General features: G+C 37.6%; 1 protein-coding gene across 1 annotated transcript; it reads left to right on the top strand.

Moving 5' to 3' along the window:
• Positions 1-10178: 10178 nt before the first annotated feature.
• Positions 10179-17439, top strand: AKAIN1 (A-kinase anchor inhibitor 1). Its single transcript, XM_010199536.2, has 2 exons — positions 10179-10239; positions 16920-17439. The coding sequence occupies exons 1-2, from the start codon at positions 10203-10205 to the stop codon at positions 17108-17110; spliced, it is 228 nt and encodes a 75-aa protein (XP_010197838.2). The 5' UTR covers positions 10179-10202; the 3' UTR covers positions 17111-17439.
• The last annotated feature ends 7343 nt before the right edge of the window (positions 17440-24782 follow it).

Consider the following 24782-nt stretch of genomic DNA (forward strand, 5'->3'; position numbering starts at 1 on the left):
TGCAGTGAAAGCAGAGCACCCCGAAATGTCAGGCAGCGGGGATTGTTGCCGTGAGATAATTAGGATCAATTAGCCGGTGTCCCTGCTGGGCAGATCGCTTTTACCTTTCTCCTCTTAGCCCTACTCCCTGCTGCCGCTGAAGGGCAACGAGTTGTGGCAGAGACGATTCGCTGAGAGTATCTGTGCGTGTCCGTGCGGGCGGTGCAGGCGTGGGGCCGCTCTGCGCCCCGGCCCCCTCCCCTCCCCGCCCCGCCGCAGTGTGGAGGGAGGGACCGCGGCCCGCGGCCGCCTCCGCCGCCGCGCGGGGCCGGGCGCTGTCCGCGGTGCGGGGTCGGGCGGGACCGGAGCTGTCCGAGGTTCTGAGGCGGAGTAGCGAAGCTGTCCGAGGCGCTGAGCCGCGCCGCGCGCGGGTGACACCATGGTTTTCGCTCCAGGTAAGGACGGTCCCTTCTCATGCCCAACCAGGGGACCCCAGCGGGAAGGCCCCGACCGTCCTGGAAAGCTACTCTGGCAGACTGCGTGGTGGGGGGGGTTGGCTATCAGCTGAACCTCAGCTGACACTGAGCAGAGACAGGCAGTGTCAAAAAAGGTAACTTAGCTTTAAATATGTTTAGCTGTGGAGATGGAGGTTATGAGGGTCACCCTTCTGGTTCCTCTCAGGGCCAGGAGCCTCCTCTACAAGTGTCCAGGGAATTGTACTTGTCAGGTTGCACAAAAAGGTCAGGAAGGGGACGTGGCCTTACAGTGAGCAGAGTGATCATATGTCATCCCCCCTCCTCCTTGCGCCTACACCAGTAACCATCAATGAGACAATCTCTGAAACTCATGGAGACATTTTACAAATCTCTCTGTGTGTATCCTGTCCCCTGTCCTTGTCTGTGTCATTTGTAGTGTCCATCCCTTCATCTGTCCTGTCCTGTCGTGTGTGTGTGTGTCCACCAAGTATTTGAAGTGAACACAAAGTTTGTTTGGTTTTTACCGGAACAAAATTTGAGACATCAGCAGGCACTCATGTCTAATGTTAGACATCACTCTACAGGAACTCTGCTGTGCAGTGTATATGTGCTATACCACAGAAGGGAAGCTGTAGAGAATCTGCATTGGTCTCAGTACATTCTGCTTGGAAATGGGCAGTTTATTTTCCAGAAAGTAATGAGAGGCACAATAACTCCAGGATATAGATGTTAAGTCACTCATATTTCTTCTGTGGCGAAAATGACTTAAAATTAACTTCTTTAGAGATGTCAAATTGTCAGTAAAACGAATTGTCAATAGAAAAGTGAAAGTAAAAGCTGCAACTTACAATGAGTAACCTTTGTTTTGTAAAACTAATAGAAGTTTTTTCTTCCTCTGAATTCTATATCCAGTCTGTGAAGAGATAAAAATCCAAAAGCTTTATACCTTCATTTAAAAAATAGACTTGGAGTTGACTTTGCTAACTTGAGAACGTATAATTTTTTGAGAAACTAATATCCTTTTTCAGCAATCAGAAGTTCATTTTGTCTCTTTGACTGCCCAATTGCTGTCCAATTTGATACTTTCCTGAACATCATGTTCTGAAATTGAGGCTGTGTTATTTATCTTAATAGAACCAGCTACTGTTTTTGTAGTACACCTTTCATTATCTGTGACCCTTTTCTGAATTCTTTTTATCTGATAGTCTGTCACTGTTAACTGTACTCATTTTTGAAATGCACCATGGGACTGGAATACTGCAGGAAGAGATTACCTCTGAAATAATGAAAACATGTAGTTTCCCCAAAGGCTGACAATGAACAAACCTCATATCTCATTAATAACTACATAAATTGTTCTTTTCATAACTCTCATCCATAACAAACAAACAAACATGTCTGTGTTGTGTAGTTATATTTCCTCAGTTTGCTTTTACTCAAAAAAAGTCTACAGTTTTCTTGTAAATGCTGTCCGGACATATCTAGTGTAACTAAGTGAGACAATGTAAAAGAGATGATAAAGCAATCAGACGGTTGTGACAAAGACTTGTATTCAGACAGACCAAGGCTGAGTAGATTACAGTTTTTTAAATTGCTTTTTGTCACTGTAAGCCAGCCTCATTCCAGCATTATTTATTCAAATACTTAAAAATTAAAATCATAGTTTTGTTCATCTTTATAGTACTTAAGGCTGTATGATCTAGGAACTCTCTAAGTTTAGTAAAAAAATGAGTTTCATTTCCTGAGTCAACTTTCTGATTTTATCTCACTGTGATGAATGACCTTGTTTTCCATTTCATTTACTTGTTGGAGGTGAGGGGGATGGGAGGAACAAAAATTTTTGTCTAACTATAAAAAAACTCAGAATGAGAAATGTCATTCCAAGGAGCAGGGAAGAAAAAAAGGAAACAAAGCAACAGCAACAAAAAGGAAACTCTCTTTCAGAAAAAAAATAATGAAATCTGAAGACAAAGATAAGATTTTGTATATGAATAAAATGATGCTCTTTTCCTTAAGGTGGTGGTTACATTATTGCAGAACACTGAATTATCATGCTGTGCTTATAAACTGTAAGTAGAAGAAGCTTACCAAGTTTAAATATACTTTTTGAAAGGTGAAGCCAACTGACAGTTGGCTGAATAGGTACCTTCCTATTAAGCTTCAACTCTTTTCCCCAAATCTCTTACTATGTAAAAAAAAAAAAATTAAAAATACCAAAAAACCAAACCCCACAATAACTCCCCCCCAAACCCCACAAAACAATCAGAAATAAACACCACCACCCCACCCCTAAAACAAGCCTGGATGCTACTGAGCTAGATACATCATAATTATTAGAAAAAGGTTCATATTTTATGTTCAAAATCAGACTTTCTGGCTCATTCTAAACAGTACATTGTTATTGACAGATATGCAAAAAAATTCTGTTCCTATGTGATCTTGAATTAAGATTAGAACTACATACTGAGATTTAATTAACTTTGACTCTGTTCCAGAAAAAGGACCTGAGAAAAGTATGGTTTTTTTCCTTATTTGGTTTAATCTGACAGGAGCTTGATTGTGCTTTATTTTGCTGATTGACAGATGATAGGTTGGTATATAGGAAATGCAGTGTGAACTCTATGAGATAACTGGGAGCTCATTTCACCTGGATTCCCACATAACATACTGGAATAGAGTATGACCCCTGTAATGTAGACATGGACAATGTACATATTGCATAATTAGCTTCTTGTTCTGAATAGACCTGTTTTAGGCTGCCCGAGAAGTAGCCAAAACAGTGTTACTGATTATCAAATGGAAGGCTGGAAGTCCCTGTGCATGGGGAAATGTCAAGATTTTGGATAAGGTAAAAAAGAAGTTATCACTGTTGAATTGGCATATTTTCCTAGAAGATTTCAGAAGATTATGTATTCCAGAAAAAAATTAAAAATCATTACCAAATCAGTTTATAAAAGAATTGATAACTATGAATAATTCCATAGATTATATTATCTGTCCTTGTAAACATGAGGACAGATAATATATCTGTTTGTTGTAAAGCATCAGCAAAACATAGAATGCAGCAAACTTTCTTCTGCTACCACATCATTAGTTTACAAAAGAGTGATCACTTTCAATATCAGGCTACCTGATCAATAATAACCTTGTTTTTGTTTTAAAATGAATTGGCAAGATTTAATAATAATTGTAAACATTTCTAATTGTTATCATACTACTTCTTTGCAAATTACCTTCAGTTACTTTTTCCCCAAAATGCTTAGTTTTGCATTTTGCATGTCCATTGCTTATTCCACACAAATTTTCATACCTAAAACTTTTTTGAGTAGGAAGTTAAAATAAAATTTAAAATAATTTACTTCTGATTTGCCTGAAAAAGTGGGATACAAAGGTGTTTTGCATGCTTCAACCCATGTTTTGCATGGGTCACTCAAATACTTATGTCATAGCCAGCCCTTTGCCCTTATGTGTGTGTACTGACATAGCATAAAGATGGTCTGAATTTATAAAACTAGGTTGGGAATAAAGTTAAAAAACTGCTAAGAATATCTGAGCTACCTAACGAGTTTTCTAAGTAACTCTCACTAGAGTATCATTTCAGGGATTATTTTAGTATACTTTGAGAATTTTACTCTATACTGTAAGACCAAAAAACTTACCAAGTTACAGAGTCTCATCATTGCAGGCCGTCATTGTTTCACCAAATCAGCACTGAATGGAGCTGCATCTACTGGATTAGGAATGTATGGTTTAATCTAAATAATACATTTTAGAAAGGATATGGTTTTGATCTGAATATGTCAAGAAAGTTTGCAGCATTTACATTGGCAGCTTGTTTCACCGTCTAAACACTGCCATTGTTTAAGCTTGTATCAACTTAGAATTGTGTAATTTCAGGTGAATCTTGTTATTTTTCTGTGTAATTTGAGGAATTCCTTCTTATCTGCGATTTTCTTCATAACTAGTAACATACAGGCTTTACTCATGATCTTGCAATCCCAACATAAGGAGGAGGAGATGCAACTCATTTTTATATCAATATTTTATATTAAAAAAAAATATGGTGAACCTACTTAAAGTTTAAAGATAGACGTTAGAGAAGTCAAAATATTCACTTCTCAGCATTTTTTTTTCTTACAATAGCAATGCCAATAGCTTTTCAACTAGCTTTTCATCAGCACAGCTGTTCTTAACTTTTTTAAGCTAGGAGCAGTATAGCAGGCTTGCATAATGACACTGAAGATCAGAAGCGCATCCTGTACCAAACATTTTAGGAATCTCATTAAACTGCAATTGAAGACATAGCAGCTGCAAACTGAAACAGATGTGCTTACTTGTCTGAATAGTCCTGATCTTCTCTAGTGCAAAAGCTGGGAAAGCAACAAACCTGTTGTGCTGCACGATATGAAGCCTTGAAATTTCTTGATAGCCTTTTTTTCCCCTTTTTTTATAGAGTTACAGACAGGTTCTGTGGAGAACCCTATCTGTAATGCACAGGCCAAGACACTGTGGAGGGGCCTGTTAAAGAAGGGAAAAATTGTTACCAATAACTTTACTTTCTAAAGAAAAGCTGTTGTGAGATATCTCTAGTGTTTGTACTGAGTGTGGTACTCTAGCACTCTCAGTTATGAAGTATGTTTCACCCATGAGAACAATTGTAGTAAGGCAGGACACAGTCCTTGTTCCTGCTAACTGCTGGGCTGCATTCTGGTAATGTTCTAAGTTATGCACTGCCAACTCCACCTTCCTCCCAATATAAGATGTAACAGTATGTACACATAGGATTCTTGCTCATGGGCTTACTGTTGACAAAGACCATGTTATGTACATTCGGAGGCTTCAGGCAAGATTATTTTACAGACCTCATGCAGTTTGATATGATGGTTTTCTTGTCCAGAATGTGTGATGGTTGATATGAGTATGCAGGTCAATTGCCCCTCCAAAGTATTTGCAGTATTTCCAAAGTATTTACATGTTTGAAGCTAAGAGCTCTCAACAATACTTCAAAGTGTTTGTCACCTGGTAGGAGGAAAACTCTTGTTTTATGCTCAACAAAAAATGCTTCTTATGCTGACCTCTCCCTAATTGGTCTTGCCCCTGCTGTGAAACTCTGTTAGCAGATTTCATTGGAGGCAAAAAAAAAAAGTTAGTTCATAGATATTCAGAAATGTGATGAAGTTAGGAAGCTTAAGAAGTATTGAACAGTATGAGGTGCAATATTTCTTTAAAGTATGAATCAATGTAATGTTAAAACTTGGCACAGAATTTTCTTTTTCAATTTTTTTTTAACAGAACTGGAGGCTCAAGTAAGGCTGGCACCTTTCACTTGCATATCACTGGGTTGATTCCTATTCAGGTTAGCACCAAAAAGAATTCTGTCTTCACAGGGGCTGTACAATGACCTATATTCAAAGAGTTGCTCACAGTTAGGGCATGGCGGTAAGAAGTCATAGTGATTATTAACATCCTTACTAGCACTGTGTATGGGGTGTACATATTAAGCAGGTAATTCATATGGTAAATATACAGAAGGAATGAGTTACACTGTCTTCTAAAGTTTGTCCCTGCAAATTATTCTTCTAGATGAATTATTCTATTGTACTTGTTACAGACATAAATAATATGATTCCAGCCTTGTAAGCTTTATCATGATAATGAAATTAAATACACTTACTCTAAAATACAGTGAAAGGTAGATTTATTCCTATACCTTCAGTCTTGTCTATTAAGGCTTTTAAGGACACAAGCCATTGTATTAAGTTTACAAATGCTAAGTTAAACAAAAAATTTTTGCAAGCAATGTATTAATAATTTCTTTACAAGTTTTCTGAAATTATCTGAGTACTTGTTACTCATTTGTAGTGTATTCCATTCATAATAGTTTTCAAGCTCCTATGGATCAAGATTTATTATTTTTTAAGAGATGGCAACTGGAGCAGAATCTTTACTGATGTTAGCAGAAATGAAAAGCTGACCTGAATTGCCATAAAATGCTTCAGGTTCCTTTAGAAAGCCTTGCCATGGAAGTTAAGGCAGGTGAGCCTGCTGTTGTCTGATGCTGCAAATGCCTGTAGTCATGTTATCAGAAGGTGCTTTCTTCCTTCAAGAGAAGAAATTTTCTGCCTGAAGAAGTAAATCGAGCCAAATCAAACTCAGTAAGGCAAATATAATGTCCTGTGAATTAATTACTTTTGCTTCACCTTATTGTATGCATATTTGATATAATGACACCATATTTTCTTTCTTTCTTTCATTTGTCAGAATGGAAGGGGTGCATATCCACGACTACTTCTGTTAAATACTCAGAGATTGACATTACATTTTGTATCAAAGTATATTTTCTTAACAGAGCAGAAAATACTACTCTGGTAAGTTAGAGAATTGGCTTCAAGAGAGGAAAACAGCACATCATGACATCCTGTTGCAAACAAGGATCCAGTCAAGATTACAGCTATGAAAAAAAATGCAGTTTTTCACTCTTTCAAGGCACATTTTAAATTTATATAATCTTTGAATCACTTTCTCTTGTGAGTTTATACGTATACATACATATATGGATTGATACAAAATCTCATCCTCAATTACTAAAAGCCTTATGCATGGCTTTCAAATTCCACTTGCGTTATAAAATACACAGAAAAGGTTTTTTTATACTGTTTTATGCATGTGCAAATTTAAGCTTTTGTGTGGGGTAGTTTGGGTTTCTTTTAAGAGATAAGGAAGGGCTCTGCTTCAGCTGAGATTTAACTAGACAATTTCTGAAATTAGGCTCTGAATAATCTGATATCAATTGAAACGTCTAAAATATGGCAGGATGTTTTCACTACTGTTGATGGCCTTCAACAGGTTACATAACCTCTTTCTTACTTTATTAACTTGAAAAAAAATCAGGTTTAGGTATTGCAAATTTCAATTAACCTGTACATAGTTATTTAAGAACAAAAGCCAAGAAGCATTGAGAAGTGTAAACACAAGAGCTAGATAAAAAAGCCTTTTAGTTGTGTAATATGCCACCATGAAAAACTTATGCTATACAGTGGTGGATACCAAGAATATTCTAACACCTAGTAAACCTATGTATTTCAGTGGGGATGTGTGCAAGTCCACCAATGAGCTTTTTGGTACAGAATCAGAAGTCATAAATGTTATATACATAGCTTTCTGTGCTTACTGTTTTCTTTTTGGCTAGGAATCTCTGAGCACCTAAGCAGTAGAAAACAGAAGGCAGAGGGAGTTAGATGACATTTGGATCACCTGTATCCGTGTCATTGGACCTCTCACTCCATGGGAGAATTCACAGCATTTGACACAAAGAGATTTCTTTTATCAGTATTTGAAGTGTGTTCCCTAAAAGAAACAGGAAAATTATATGGATTAAGAGAATTTAAGTTTTCCATTAACATTGGAGCAGCTAGATCCGGATGATCTTTAGAAAGTGTTTTGCTTTTAATACCCTGAACCCTAGCCTAGGAGTTAAAAATCCTCATAATGTTGGTTTACGGTGGTAGATTCAGAAATTTTCCTTCTGGGTCCAAAATTTGAGTATTATACTTATGGCTTTGGGTGTGATAGTATTTTCAGTGACTACTACTTTGAACTAAATCAAGTCTTCAAAGCTGAAAAGACACAGTCCTTAAGGACTGAATTTGTTCTTATATATGAAAATACCTAGAAATATATAGGTTGAGGTGTATAATCTGTTTTTATTTAATCTTATTAAAGTATGGAAAGATATATTACTAAAATATGTTCAGAAAATACTTTAAAATGGATAATATAACTGTAGATCCCAACAAACTCAACCTAAAAAAATTTGGAAGCTTCATTTTGGCTGACATATTTCAAATAGTATGAAATAACTCACTGGAGTCTTAAAAAATAACTTTTCTATTGCAAACAAACTAAAGAGACCTCCAGGTTTATTTTTTGTCTTAAGAATGCAAAACTCAGTGGGAAAAAACACCCAAAAAGTTGATTGAGATATAGCTAATGTCTGGATTAAAAAAAAAAAAAGACACAAAGAAATATTACTCTGGATAGATTGTTATATCTTTTGAGACAGTTTATCTGCATTTCTACTCTTCCTCCTTTACCCTTCTATCCCTCCCGCATTTGTGTTCAGAGCAATTTGTGTTCTATCTAAATTCTTATAATTCATTTTGAAGTTGGTTGCAGAGCAGGAGGTAAGGAGTGAGATTAAGTCAGGAAAAAAACCCCTGAACTGAGATACGGATTTTCTAGTGAAAATGAAGGTTAAAATCACCTGCACAACACAGGTTACAGAACTGTAAAAAAAGGACAATCCTGCATAAAAGCTCTTCTAGCATTTCTGATACATTAATTTTCATCCCTCTTCCTCAAAAAGTCAGGACGACCAAGTATTGCCCTTTGATACTTGTCAGCTATCAGTCAGGACCTCACAAGACTGCTTTTTAGAGCATGAGAAAAGGCACTGGATAGAACAAACTCTAATACAGTTAAGAATGCTTATTTTAGTTTTAAAGATTGAACTTGCAGTTTCATTCTGGGACTTTTTCTTCAGGTCTCTGAACTGGCATAATTACTGATAGATGAATAGGGTTTCTAATCTCATAAATAGCTTAATGACACTCATGCATGAAGTTGGGTTTGTGCACGTGTGTTGGGAAGGCTTCAGCCCGGACTGACTGTTGTGTTCATTCATTCTGGATGTAATTAATGTGATTCATCAATGTTTCCTGATTGTGGATGCTATGCAGCCTCATATTTTATATCTCTTCTTCAAATTTGGCTTCTAGTGCTGAAATCCTAATACTAACCTATAAGGCAAATCAAAGGAGGAGATTTTTGAACCATTTCAATTCAGAGGTTACAAAATATTCACCAGAAGGGATGTCCCTGGAACTTCCATGGCGTGGCCAACAAGATGGGGAGATATGTTGCTGTCTGATGCCAATGGAGGTTAAAGAAGTGAAATTGGTTTCTTATAGCAGATGAATATAAATATTGATGCGAATAACATGACTGTTAATTACTGCAACATATATGCATAGATTATGTCGTTATACACTTGCCAGATCCTTAATTATTTGAAAGATCTACAGTTTATAGACACAGTTTAGGTAATATCCTGCAACTTTTTTCCGTAAATACAGCTCTCATACATCCACACTGGACCTTTTGAGGAAGTCTTGTCATCACAGTCTTGCTTACTTATACTTCCATTCCATTTAAAAATTGTATTAATATTGTCAGATTATAAAACTTCAAGAAATAATTTTCAATAAAATGTAAATGTATTTACTGAAGAGCATGAGAACAATATTTACTTTTTATTCATTTTGGAAAAATTAATTCTAATGTTGTGATGTTGTAGAAAATAGTGGTTAACTATTGCAATCCAAAGCAATATCTTGATTAAAAAAATAGTACATTTTCTGATTAAAGGATATACTTGCACAATCTCATGTAAAAATTAGGAAAGAATACTTGCATCATGGCTTTTTCAGCTTTAGAAACTTTGCATAAATTAAAACTGTAGCTTACAGGGAAATACATTTTGGATAATTACGAGTTTCAAATTACTCAGAAGTTTGCTTAGAGGAATGTGATTTTTATTGTTGAGTTTAGATATATTTAAGCTCAAAGCTGTTCATACAAACAACAATTTCCTTTTTTTCCAGAAGAACAACTTTAATGGTATTAATTTGCTGGAATTAAACTGAATTTGTTATTCCTGTGAAGCAGAACATAAACTTTTGACCTCTGATGATGCATTGCCCTTGGGATGTATGGATCCTGTCATGTAAGCTAAGCAATTCTCTTAAAATACAATGTTTGTATTGTGTCTCAAGTCAGAATGAGAACTAACATGCAGAAAGACATGATGAGCTGCATAAATGTTGCATGCTTTGAGGAAAGACGAATTAAAATTAAAGGCTCCTGGGAAAAGCAGTAAAGCCATACAGGTGAAGAAGCATAAGGGATAACCAAGAGACAGTAGAAGTCTTCTGAGATTGGATGTATATTCATGGTCATACATACTCGTGCATGACTAACATCTTCTCAAAAAGTATAGGATCGATTGTTTCTAGTCCATGCTCTCTAAGAGTCTAAAGTTCCTTCCTACCACAACTTATTCACCTTTTACCCCTTGCTCATGTTCCATGTGAGAAACGTTCTTCTGTTTTCTTCTAAATCACTGAAAGGTATCTTATTCCCCTACAGTTCATTGCCAACATTAGTGGATCTGGGATGTAAGTACTTACATCTTTACATGAGCAAGGTCATGCCTATGGTAGTTTAGCTTCATGGTAGCATTTCCAACAATCCTATGAGAAGATACGGCAGAGAACTTAACTGCTAATTCAAACAAATGACTGGTTTTGAGTGTTACTTACTAGGACTGTTTGTAAGGCATATTAAAATTACTTATATCAGGCCAAAAAGGAAAAGGAACAGCAGATACCAACAGAAAGTGTGGGAGGCTACTTTGATTGCAGACTGGAAAGGAAGTGATTTGGGATGCTTTGAAGAAAATGAAGTGTGTAAAAGATCCATAGACAACCAGAGTGCAGTTCTTCAAGATTCAACCTGTGCTAAATACTCTTCCTCTGTAGCTATTATTTTCCATGTACACATTTCTAGGCATGTTCCACAGTCCACAGACATCACAGACAATGTCTCCCTCACAAGAAGTTCTCAGACTTAAATGAATGTTAGTTCTAATAATTGAAATGGATACTTGGAATCTACTTCAAATGCTTTTATTCTTTTTCCAAATTGCTAGCCAAGGGAATTTTGAGGTATTGATATGTGGCAGTAATTTTAGATGAAAGTGGAATATGTGACAGATTCCTGTAGTCAGTTCAAGATTTTAAAATCTTGGGGTTTTAAATCTCTCAGACTGTTTTTTAGACTGAAGAACCAGGCAAGACTTTACAAATAACTTTCCATCTACTATATTAGTTGGCATAAAACTTAGCAAGTGAAATATAAGGTAATTAAAAGACGTTAAGGAGAATTTGTTGTGTCTTAATGATAAAATTGCTACTGTGTATGTAGCATCACTTAGCATGGATTTTTTCAGTCCTCTATTTAGTTAGAGTGCTGGGCTTCTATATAATTCAGATGAGCATTTAGAGATAGAGAATAAATAGCAAATATTAGCTAACATCAAGAGAAAAAAGTAGTCATTAGACAAGGATAACTAGTAGGCGGAATACTGTTTCTGCTACCTTGCAAGTTTTTCCCAGCGATTCCTTCAAAAGATCTTTTGTCACAGAATTTTAATTAAACTAGCTGTTCTTTAAGTATTTTCTAAAAATTCCTAGATAAAAATTATTTGCATCTGTTGCTCTAGTAAATCTTATTTTGATTAGCTAAACATCAAATACTTAGAAAACAAGAGCAACGTCTCTGTTTTCTCTAATCGGAAATATACAGTTCTTAAGATTAATTCTATAGGCACTCAAAGTTCTGCCTCTGTTTATATCCACAGCAGTTTGTATTTCAGGAAGGTGGAGCAATTAGATAGATATGTTCCAGCTCAGCCCCTTTGGGATGCTTGCATGACTCATCTCTGCTTTCCTTCGTCAATCCCTCTCTTCTTGCCCAGAGTAGGTCCAGCATATCAATAAATAAGCAACTCAGAAAACAGCTTTGTGCTAACTGCTTTCCTTAAAGTAAGTAGTTGGAAGAGGAGGATGTAGTGGGAATATTCTTCCAGAGACTCCTGTTACTCTTTCAGAAAGTGGAGAAGTTGTGTTCTATGACAGCCTCTCGAGCTAGGAATGCAGAAGGCTTCAGTTAGAAGGGACCTCTGGAGGTCATCTTATCCAAGTCTTGCTCAAGCAGGATCACGTAGAACCGTTTGCAAAGGATCGTGTTCAGATGGGGCAGCTGTGATTGACATTACACAAGTAGGGGAGCTGGATGTTCATGTCTGACTGCTCAACAAGTCTGGATCTTGACTGGCAGTCCAGCTCTTATATGTAATTGCCCCAGCGCTCAGACCTCTGCAGTGGTAGATATCCCTGTCAAAAAGGGCTGTTATTTTCACTGTTGCTTTCTGATTTATATGGTCAGCATAAACTGCCAATGGTATCATTAGTCACATTATCCCAGAACATATCTTTGATTCTCTCAGTCTCCAAAAACAATCGCCTATTGTTGCTTACATTGCTATCACCCTAACTGTTTTACACAGATGTAAAGCTGTTGGAGTTTGAGCAGCATTATTTCCTTTCTGTGCATACCTAAACCGTCAGAGGCAGGGCAGAAATAGTCCAGAGGTTTTGGGTTTTCTGGTCTTGGCTGTTGTGTTTTGGGTTTCTTTCCCCCACAGCAAATAAAAGAATCATCTAATGAGTTAGAGCTGGGCAGATGTAATTTAGTTCTCACTTACCTGAGTGGTGCATTCAGACAGGCTTTGCTGCATGATAAACAACTGAAAAGCTTGGGTAGAAATTCACTGGTAAATGTCCTTCTTTTTCTAACTAAGTGTTGCCATGGATGACCTTCTCAATGTAAAAATATTTCAAGTTCAGATTTTGTAGATTAAGTGGTAAGAACCAAATAAATAATGAAGCATTCCTAAGGAAAGAAAACTCATTTTCAACAGTGACATGCTTAACGACAGTATGTTTTTAACAACGAATCCTGAGGGTGTTCATGGCTATAGGAGTTGGCAAATTTTTCACGTTTCCCATAACTTTATGCTCCACTCCAACATACTTGTTTGTATTTACAATTTCATGATTATCCATACTTTTGTTAACACATTCTCTTCTGAACGTGACCTGAGTCGTCTGATTTTTTTCATCCCAGCAAGAAGACTAATTAGTTGTGAAATACAAAGTGAGTTCATGCTCGAGTAATAAATAAATACCCGTACTTTACTGTTTAAGTAACCATTGTTTCAAGTACTGAGAGGTGGAACAAACTGAATCAGGAAAGCTGATTGTGCCAAAAATTCAAGTGGTTCTGTTCAGTCAGCTTTCCCAGCTTAAAACACATTTTCTAAGTTTCCCTGATTTTAAGCTCTTAACTGTAGACAAACTTTGTCATCTCAGTACAGTTGCAGGTTGTTTGGGTTTTTTTTTAATTTTTCAATTTCAATAGAGTTAAGCTATATTTGTATTTTACTTTTCTCCAGAACATGTGTAATATGAACATGATAGAAATAAGTGTATTTTCTGAAGTACTTTCAAAGACACATGGAATATAATTTCTCTCTCATAGAAAAAACATTGATCATCTTGCTGGTGGTGGTTTTAGGCTAACAAATTGTGGAATCACAGAGCCACACAGTGGCTTTGGTTGGAAGATAACTTTAGAGATCAACTAGTTCTAATTCGCTGTCATGGGCAGGAACAACTTCTACCAGACCAGGTTGGTCAAAGCCCCTTCCAACATGATTTTGAACATTTCCAATTGTGGGGCATTCTCAGCTTCTCTGGGCAACCTGTTTCTGTGTATAACCACTCTCATAGTAAACTTTTTTTTCCTGTGTTCAATCTAAATGTACTCTTTTTCAATTGAGAACTGTGGTGGTTTAACCCTGGCCGGGTGCCAGATGCCACCAAGTCATTCTATCACTACCCCTCCTAAACTAGACTGGGGAGAGAGATATATAATGAGAGGTTTGTGAGTCAAGATAAGGACAGGGAGATCACTCAGCAATTAGTATCACAGGCAGAACAGACTCAGTTTGGGGAGAAATCGTTTGATTTATTAATGAACAATCAGAAAACAGTAGGGAAAATGAGAAATAAAAAACTAAATCTTAAAACACCTCCCCCCACCCCACCTTCTTCCTGGGACTGTCTCTCCCTCTCAGTGGCAAAGGGGATGGGAGTTAATGGTTGGTTCATTATAGATGGACTTTGCTACTGCTTCTTCTCAGGGTGAGGCCTCCTCACACTTCCCATTGCTACACTGTGGGGTCCCTCCCATGGGAGACAGTCCCTCATAAACTTCTCCACCGTAGGTCCTTCCTATGGGCAGTTCTTCATGTACTGCTCCAGTATGGGGCCTCCCACAGGGGCAGCTCCTCACACCCTGCCCCAATGTGGGTCATCCACCGGGAGAACAGTCCTTCAGGTACCGACTGCTCCAGCCTGAGTCCCTCACAGGATCACAAGTCCTGACAGCAAACCTGCTCTGGTGTGGGATCCTCTCTCTCCATGGACTCCCATGTCCTGTCAGGAAATTGCTCCAACATAGGCTTCCCACAGAGTCACAGCCTCCTTCAGGCATCTACCCACTCTGGCATGGGCTCCTCCACGGGCTGCAAGTGGATCTCTGCTCCCCGGTGACCTCCATGGACTGCAGTGGGGACAGCTGCCTCACCATGGGCTGCACTACAGATCACAGTGCAGTCTATCTTTCAGTGTCTGCAGGACTTCCTCCCCCTCCTGCACGGACTGTGGTGTCTGTGGAGATGTTTTCACATTCTCACTCCCTGTTGCTGCTGCCGTTTAGCATCTGTGCAGAAACTTCTTCACCTTCTCAAATACATTCTTCCTTACAAAGGCATTATCTCAGTCAGTAATTGGCCAGACCTGGATCAGCGGTGAGTCCATCTTAGAACTGACTGGCATTAGCCCTGTCAGCTACAGGGGAAGCTTCTAGCAGCTGTTCATTTAAAGAAGCCACCCCTGTAGCCCCTCCCTCTACCAAAACCTGGCCCGGGCAGAACCACTACAAAAACCATTGCCCTTATCCTTGTCACTACTAACTCTAATAAAAAGCATCTTCCCGTCTTTCTTATAAGCCTCCTTTATATCTTGAAAGGCTGTGATAAGATATCCCCCAGAGTGTTCTCTTCTCTAGGCTGAACAATCCCAAATCTCTCAGCCTATCTTCATAGGACATTTGTCCTATCCACTTAATAATTTTCTTGACCCTCTTCTGGACCCACTTTAACAAATCTGTGTCTGTCTTGTACTGGAAGCCCCAGAACTGGATGCGGGACTCCGGATGGGGTCTCACCAGAGCGGAGTAGAGGGGAAGAATCACGTCCCTCAGCCTGCACAATTCTTTTTATACAGCCTGGGACACAATTGGCTTTCCGGGCTGCGAGCCTACATTGCTGGCTCAATTTTTTCTACCAGTATTCCCAAGTCCTTCTCCACTAGTCAGTCAGCATTGATATTGGGGATTACCTTGACTTAGATGCAGGACCTTGTCCCTTCCCTCAAACATGTCAGATCTTAGTTGTGTCTTCAAGTAGTTTGGTTTTTTTTTTTTTGCTATCAGCACTTTCCTTGCAAAATATTTTAAAGAACGCAGAGAGTTTCTCATACTTCCACATATGAACCTCTCATAAAAGCAGATGATCTTCAGTTCACTCTGGTTTATTTCTCTCGGGACATAACTCTTAATATATGGCTGTAAAACAGACCGCAGAATAAAAATTCTGTTTAATGAAATACTTGAGCACAACAGTCAATTAGAAAGAACTGAGATGAATATCTTAAAAACATTTAAAATTGAATCCCGTGATACAAAGAAGCACCCAGCCTAAGCATTTCCATTAGCGACGAAGTCTACATTTTCCAGACTGCCAATACATTACCTTGCATGATGTTAATTCAGATTTCATTTTTTTTTTGATAACAAGATCAATTTGAATATTACACAGCACTTTCTGTTGTCCTGCCAAATTGTCGTTTGTCTTAAGAGTCAAAATACTTACAAAGAGAAACTTCTTAACATAAACTACTCATCTTCATTACCAAATTTCAACACTCACTCTCCTTTACTTTGTTCTCTAGATTTTAGCATTTTTGCAAAACAAGGAAATATCACATTAAAAATACATATTTGTCAGATTGCTATGGGTGATGATTTGGGTTGGTTTTTTTTTTGTACTTTACCTATAAAAATCTGAGTGGGTTTCTTAATGCTTTTGCAAATATTTTAGCAAATGTAGCTAAGAATTAATAAACTGACACTTAAAAAAATTTGTATCTTGAAGTCAAATTCAAATTTGAAGGATGAGGGCTTTTAGTTTGAAGTACAAGTAAATAGAAATGATAATGAAACAGCTTTTACTATGTATGGTGGTGAGGGAGTACCCATCAGGCTTGCTAAATTAAGTCCAATTCCTCATTGAGAAGCACAGCTCAAGTCAAAAAGGATGTGATTCACAGCTGGATGAGGAAACACTCCTTGCCTATCTTGCTGCAAAACGCAGTTGTGCTTGTTTCAGCTCTGAAGCCGCATCCAAACCCAGAGCTGGGAAATGGGTAAAAGCTATGTAACTCAAAGTCTCCCCCTTCATTCGATTCTGTAGTGCTGAGCTCACAAAGTCACATTCCACTCTGCTTCATCATCTTCTGTATTAGCAGGTTTCCTGTGTAATAAACTGTTCCCAAGCACTTTGGGTTTCTTTTTTTTGACCTCTTTTTCTGACTTTCAGGTATTCGTAGAGTAACCATAAATGCACAGTTCCCTTTGTTTGTCATTTGGTTCTGACAGGTGAGAAGCCAGAGATTGAGCAAGATGAAGTCAAGCTGCAGAATGCCAGCAAGCAGATTGTACAGACTGCTATCCTTCGAGCAGTGCAGCAAGTTTCCCAGGAGAGTCTGCAAAAGGAGAAGCGGGCAAACAGCAGTACAAGCCTCCAGCTAGAAAGAGGAAAATTAACCAAGAAGCATGAGAAGAAGTAAAGAGGTGGTTTGGGTTTTTTAAGTCCTCCAATCTACAATGTTTCCAGCCTTCTCTTTAGTATCAGCTATATTGCTAGTGCAATGTTACTGTTGTAAAGCAAACCAAAGTATAATCACACCTAGACTATAGGTAAAGCTGCAATAGTCCTCAGCTGAGAAATATTAAGTGCATTAGATGACTCCATATTTATGCAGTGCCTCTTAAACAGAAACAATAACCATAGATACAAAGGTAGTTTCAAGCACAAGCTTTTATGACATGGACTTATATTCAAAAGCTTGTTGTCAGTGCACTTTCATGTCAGTTCTGCGTGCAACGTTTATGTTAGTTCAACAGGATGAACTCTTTTTTGAGTTACTGGGTTCACTGAAGCTCTCTTCACTGAAGAAATAGTCTACTGTGGAATGTAACAGAATGCTTTCAGGCTGCCTTGAAGCACAAGTTTGTACTTTGCTTTGATTAAGCATGGACTATGTGAAGTGGCAGTATAAAGTGGATTTGGTAAGCTCTGTGAACCGATTTATTTTTTTCATCTTGGAAAAACAACAAAACAATCCATTAAGACTGCAGTGACCGTGATCTAGGACTGTGATCATAGACCTATGTTCTATGTCTTTTTTTTAAAGAAGCTAAAAAAAGTACTGAACTTTTAGCCTACTTATTTGAACTATTTCTAACTTCTGCATAAAAATCACTTGTGCCTCAACTATTTATTTTAATTTTCTTGATATTGAAATAAGATAAACTGATGTGCTGATGTGGAATTTGCCAGTTTTTTCTTCAGATTTGCAACTTTGCTGGGGCTTGATTTACAAAGAGTGAAGACTGGGATGGCTTAAAAAAAAAGTTTGAAGTTACTAATCTCTGGAAATATACTGCATCTGAATTCTGTCATGGTAGATATTTCTCACCTGCTGAGCATAAGATGACTTTAAATTTTTGCAATTATTACATAGATTCACCTTAAATAGCACTGCTTTAAGCTGGTAATACAGAATTTATCCTTTAACTGCTCTATATAGCTGAAGAAATCCATCATGTTTCTGAAAATACAAATTAAATAAATGGAACTTTCACTTTTATTCTCAGTCTAATGATGATTGCACTATTATACATCTGAAATGAGTAACAGTGAATTTAATCCTAGAAATGGCTTGTAGCTCTGCTTCAGCTGAATTCTTGTAGTAAAACACTTAGAAATATAGAGAAATGGAGGTGCAGGGTCTGCAAAGGAGACAAACTTTTGAAATTGCTTTGCTACTCAATTAGATGATTCTCAAAGAGACTTTAGTTTAAGTAAGGCTATTACTTACTGTGTCCTACTGCTTGTGTTAAAGAATTTTAGAATTCCTTCTCATGGCCAGAGGCTTAGTCAGGAATAGCCACATACTGTAATATTAAGCCTTTGAATCTGCTTTGTTCCTGTTTATTTTTTGTTTGTTTGTTTTTTGGTTTGTGGTTTGTGGTTTTTTTTAACATTAACAGCACTGACTCACATCAGATAATGGTTTAGCTCAATCTCCTTTTACTCAAAAATGCAAAGAGGAATTCGACACGATTAAAGTTGTTGTGAATCCTCTAATAATGAAAACGCTCTTGGATTGCAAGCATACAGTTAGTTTACTTCTATAGACATTGGGTGAATTTTTTCAGCCAAGCAAACTTTGAAAAGTGGAAGTATTTGGGTCTTGAGGTCTATACATGTTCATAGTAATGGTATTTTGTTACCATTAGCTTTTTCATCAGTTGACCTTTGGTTGGGAGATTGATCTTTTTTAAAGGTTTTTTGCATATTTGCTTTCCAAGAGCATAATAAAACTGATCATAAGTAAAGATTCCATTGTGAGGCTGAGTACAATTGTGAGGATGAGGGAGAGCAAGCCTGTTGGAGAGACTCTGGTGCAAAGGGTTGTTTGCCATAGACTCACAGTGCTGTAGGAAAGAGAACCATAGAACAACTAAATACCCATTATTCTACTTTTCAAACGGGCTTTTTTTGTTTTGGGTTGTTTTTTTTTGTCCCCAGAAATTTGCAATATGTCTTTTTGTGTGTGTGTGTGTGTGTGTGTGTGTGTGTGTTTTATGTGTGTGTGTGTGTGTGTGTTTTATGTGTGTGTGTGTGTGTGTGTGTGTGTGTGTGTGTGTTTTATGTGTTTTCCTGGTAGTTATTTTAATAATCTTCATGTTAGGAAACTTGTTTGCCTGTCCAATTTTTAAAAAATCATCACATTAGACAAAAGAGGGGTTTCAAGTGCCAATGAATTTCACTTTACTGTCCTAGTCCTTTTAGACACACTATGAATCGACCATTACATGTCAGCCATTGTTTTTGGTGCTGTCAGAAGTCTAATATCTTGGAAAGATAAAATGGTAAGAAGCTTAATAGAGTCTTGAGGAAGTTATCCATGGTTTCCTATTGAGGAAAAAAAAATACTGTAGCTTAAATAGTATAGCTTTTCCTGAGAGCCAAATAATGTGTATCCTACGTATAGTACGTATCACTAAATTAAGGCATGCATTTAGTATCTCCTGTTGACAAAGGGTATTTTGCACATCACTTGTATCCAGGATATGTAGCTGAGATCTGTACTGCATGTGAGAGAACTGCAGAAAAGAACAGTACCCTTGGCTTGTTTTGTGCTTACTACATAGTAAAGACAGGTATTATTTTTGGTGTATTCACTGACAGATTATATTTTATGAAGCAAATACAAACTATAAAAGTTATTGCAGATGTGATGCAGGTCTGATTACAAATATAAAAATTAAAAAACCTCTTAAGGACACTCTTAATACCTTACATGTCTCTGATCTCTCTTGTCCAAACAAGGGGAACAGTTTTCAGGTTCACTAGCTGGTCTTATGAAGCAAGCAATGTGCTCATGAGGTTTGTAGTAATGGATGCATTATTCAGAATAATAATTAATATCCTAAATGCAGAAAAAAATCAGAATGGTATCTTTATGTCTTTAAAACAAACACCTTTTAGCACTTATCAGTGGTAAGTAGAAAGATGCACAAATATGTGAAGGTATGTTTATCACAACCCCTTTTATGAAGAAGGATCATGTATCTGTGGCTATTCTGCACCGTGCTTGCTATGTTTTCATTGATACTTGCACTATTCTTTGTAAGGTGGGCGAGCAGCCTAAATAGAAATTTATGTGACCACAGCAGGATGTTGCTAAATACCTCTGTAAAGTTTTTGGTTCTGTGCGGTTACATTGGAAATATTTGCTCTAAAATAAAAAAAACCCAAAACTGTGATTTGGAAGCCTTTTATCATTTCAGAAATTAAAAGCATTCTGTGGTAATATTATAATCAAGTTAGAAAACCTTGAATATTTATTCAATAGCAGAAAATGTGCCTAAAATCTTAGTCTCTACTCAGGTCCTATCTCATTATTTTTTGGGTGTCTCAGGATGTAGTACTTCTACAACAGTAAGTATATAAAAACAGCTATGTAGCTATTCTCAATATGAATACAGTTACATATGCTGTGGTTTTTCTCTAAAAATATGCTAATGTCAAATACAGGACAATGTATCATTACTGAAGGCTTTTCTGAAAAAGTTTAAATTAGGGGAAGATAGAGGAAGAAGAATAAATTCTTGAGAGGGTATGGGATATACTCTTAAGCCTATTGGTTATCCACTCAGGTCTGAGAAGCAATTAAATTCATGAAAACTTGAATATCAGCATATCCTAATTTCTCTCGATGCTTTGTTGCAACACAAGGATCAACTTGCTAAAAAAGTTTGTGGCAGTGAGGTGGAGAAAATCCGAGCTGTTGGTTATGTCTTCCTCACCTGACAGTCAGTAAGGAGTGAAAAGCACCACTGATGGAGCCTGTTTTCTAATGAGTGGATTATCTCCTTGTTGGCTTTTGCTGTCTCATGACACCCTCTGGCAGAACATTTTTCCCTAATTTTGATTTTCCAGAACAAGACAGTTCTCTGAGGTTTTTGATTTTTGCTATATCCTGCCTTTCAAAGGAAGTAGAAGTAAGGTCTCTTTTCTCTACTTCCAGAACTTCATTCACAAAACCCGGTGGATGTGTAGAGACTTTTGTTTATAAAGACCACTGTGACTTCCCTGGAGTTTGTCAACATGACTAAAAATTTCTTTAATCCTTGAGGCTGAATGGATGAGCACACATACTAGCTGTGTTTAAGTACTCTGGGGAACATGAAAATTAAATACATATTCTAAATGCATTTGCTTTTAAACCATTCTTGTCCACTAGGCAGATTTTCTTTGTTTAATTAACATAAGCAGCTTTTCTTTTTAAAAGAACTTTTCCTCCAGTGACTTGCTACTTGGATTTTGTTATATGAGCTCACTAGCTGTAACACTAAAACAACAATGGTCATGTTTAGTTTGGGTTTGATTAGAATCCCTGTGGAATTACACATTCCATTGTGCTGTGGCTTTTGTCTTTTCTTTCATTAAAGGTGAGTAGCAACAATAAATAATGCTATAAAGAAAAGTGTGCTTTGTTTTGTTTTGGTGATGTTTTCTGCTGATATTTTTCCCCTGTCTATAACAGAAGGCCATAGGAGGCAGACCGTTATGAACCATTCACGTGCATTGTGACAGTAACTGGGGATAGAACTTGTACAAAATGAGAGAAAATTAACTCTTATGCAAGCCAGAAACTGAAGCAGTTCTAAAATGTTAGAGTAAGATACTCCTAGTGTCTTTAACGAAAATATTCCGTGTATGCTTTCAGAGCTGAAACAGAAACACTAGCTAGTGAATATTGTAATTGCTTGTTTTGTGATATGAGGTAGAAAATGAGCAGTACTGTATTGTTCTGAAGGCTTAACTTCTACCTCCTAGAGCCTATGGAAGACTTTGAGTTGTGTCCTTTAGCAGAGTAACCCATTTGCTCCTGCCCTAGAGAGTGAACAGCTACTATTCTTCACTGTGTGTGAAGAATAGTACATGTGTGTACATGCATCCCACAAGGTTAAGCCCCTGTCTCCAGTTGCTCTAGTAGATGCATTTGCCATGTATTTACTTAGTAAACATTCCTCTTACTGATGTTGTTTCCCCTCATTTCTTTCCCATGAGACAGCTCATTCTGGAAATCCTCAGGTACAAGATGAACTATAAAAGCCATCTGCTTCCAGAACAGGATAGTAAATATAATAAGTCTTTGACTCATCATTACCCCTTTCCCACAGCTCACTGTACATGTTTATTTCCAAGGAAGATAACTGTATTAGCTAGTACTTCTTTGCCCTCTCTTGCTGAGACATTACCCATAAAGAAATGTTCTTTAATATTTCCTTACAAGGCAAAAACTCTTCCTTAGACATAGTTTGTCCTGATTTGTGACAGTTTACTAGGTCCAACCTGCTTCAGATTTCTGAAAGAACACATATATGATTTGGAGGTTTTTTTACCCATTTATAGTATCTATACTATAGTAAAGACCAGACTTTCAGATCTGAATATCTACAGCAGTGAGGATCTAATGTTTTGCTTGGTACACCACCAGTGTGCAGTCCTGCAACCTTAAGTAAAACGTGTTGTCAGTTCTTGTAATTCGTCCCATAATGTTTCTCCAAATTGTAAATGCTTTTATATGGCCACTCTGTTTTACTGAGCATTAGACTTCCTAAATCTAGAGACAGGGACAAGGAGTCTTGTTGTTTTCTACAGTTTAGGTCACTGAAACCTGCAGGGAGCAGCATTTGAGAAACTATTTGAGAAAATGATCATCTTAGTGCTGAGCTGCTTTTTTAGCTCTTTACCTTGTGGTTCTTTATTTTGATGCCTTCATTTCTAGATAGCAATCAAATCGACAGATCGTCAAAAGAGACCTCTGAGATACCAGAGGTGCAAAGACCCAGTGCCTCCTTGCATCATTCTTGAATTTGAGGAAATCTTCTCCATGCCACACTACCCTCTGGTAGCTTGGTGAAAGAACATGAGACTGCAAATTTCCATTTTTTCTTGGCATTCGAGACACTAGGATGCCACCAAGTCAAGAGCTGCCTCAGGTCAGGGGGTACACAAATTCTTCCTTGTGTTTACTAAAGCTATCTTTGAAGATGAGTCGTGGAGCAGTTTGCTCATCACTGTGCTCAGAGGACCTGGTTGGATTGGAAGGAAACGTGTCTCAAGTCAGGCTCTAAGGAGCCTTTGCAGAAGACACAAGGCTTCTACCTGACTGGGAATATTCCTCCACCAAGTGGAACAAATCCTTCCTTATATGGGGTTGAGTTGGTGGGTTTTTTTTACTTAATTAGGTAAAAAAAAAAAAAAGACAGCCCTTGGGTGTTCCATTTTCATTACCAGGCAGGAAAGCAAATGTATTACACCAGAAAACAAGTCTGGAATTCTAGACCGTTCTTCAGGGTACCTGACTTCAGAAAAAAAACTTTATTCAAGGTCAAATTGGCCCATCTGCCTTTGTAACATGACTTGTGCCTCATGGTTTAACCCCAGCTGGCAACTAAGCACCACACAGATGCTTATTCCCTCCTGGAAGGATAGGGGAGAGAATTAGAAGAGTACAAATGAGAAAACTCATAGGTTGAGATAAAGACAGTTTAATAAACAAAGCAAAAGCCACAGATACATGCAAAGCAAAACAAGGAATCCATTTACCATGTCTCATTGGCAGCAGGTGTTCATCTGTCTCCAGGAAAGTAAAGCTCCATCATCCTTAACAGTTACTTGGGAAGGCTAACACAATCTCTTCAAACACCTTCTCCCTTCTCCTCCCTCCCCATCTCTGTATGCCAAACGTGACATCATATGGTACAGAATATTCCTTGGGTCAGCCATCCCAGCTGTGTCCCCTCCCAACTCCTTGTACATTTCCAGCCTGCTTGCTGGTGGGGTGCGGTAAGGAGCAGAAAAGGCCTTGACTCTGTGCAAGCACTGCTCAGCAGTAGCAAAAACATGCCTCTGTCATCAATACTGATGGCCCCACCTTAGCTGCTATGAAGAAAGTTATCTAGACAAAAAGAATCACATGCCTTCAGTCTTTCCTCTACTTTCTGATAATTCAAGGAAACACTGAAGTCTGTAAGATGAAGTTAACCTCCACTGTTTGGTTGGTTGTTGAGGGATTTTTTTCCTGACTTTTTTTTAACTCCAATTAACCTGTAATCTTTCAAGGTCACCTGTTTCCTTGCTCTGACAAAAAATGTGGTCCCTGTTTTAATCTCTGTGGTCCAGTACATCTGAGGCAACATATTTTTCTTAAATTTAGGTAAAAACAGCTGTCATTATTTTACCTTTGATTCATAGAATCATAGATTCTTCAGACAGTTTTCCTTGTACCTGCATTGGTATAGTGAAAGTAGGATTGTAGAAACTACTGCCATATATGATTTAAAAGCTGCAAAACCTGCTGTATGTCATACAGATATATATATATATAAATATATACTCTAAATCTTTACTTCCTTGCTCTTAGAAATCAGATTATATAACTCCATCTGTCCTGGTAAGAATTAGGTTAACATCTATTTTGTTTGCTGGCAGGCTAGAGGGCACTTTTTTCTTGTTTTCTTTTTTCTTTCAGATATCTACATTTTAGGCTATTGACTTGATTACTTGAAAAGTAAATCACAGAGAGCACAATAAAAGACTGAGAATTAGGATCCTAGCTAAGGTAAGGCAACTGCGTACAAAGCTGATGACATAAC

This window comes from Colius striatus, chromosome 4 (genome assembly GCF_028858725.1).
Source record: "Colius striatus isolate bColStr4 chromosome 4, bColStr4.1.hap1, whole genome shotgun sequence".
Classification (NCBI taxonomy): Eukaryota; Metazoa; Chordata; class Aves; order Coliiformes; family Coliidae; genus Colius; species Colius striatus.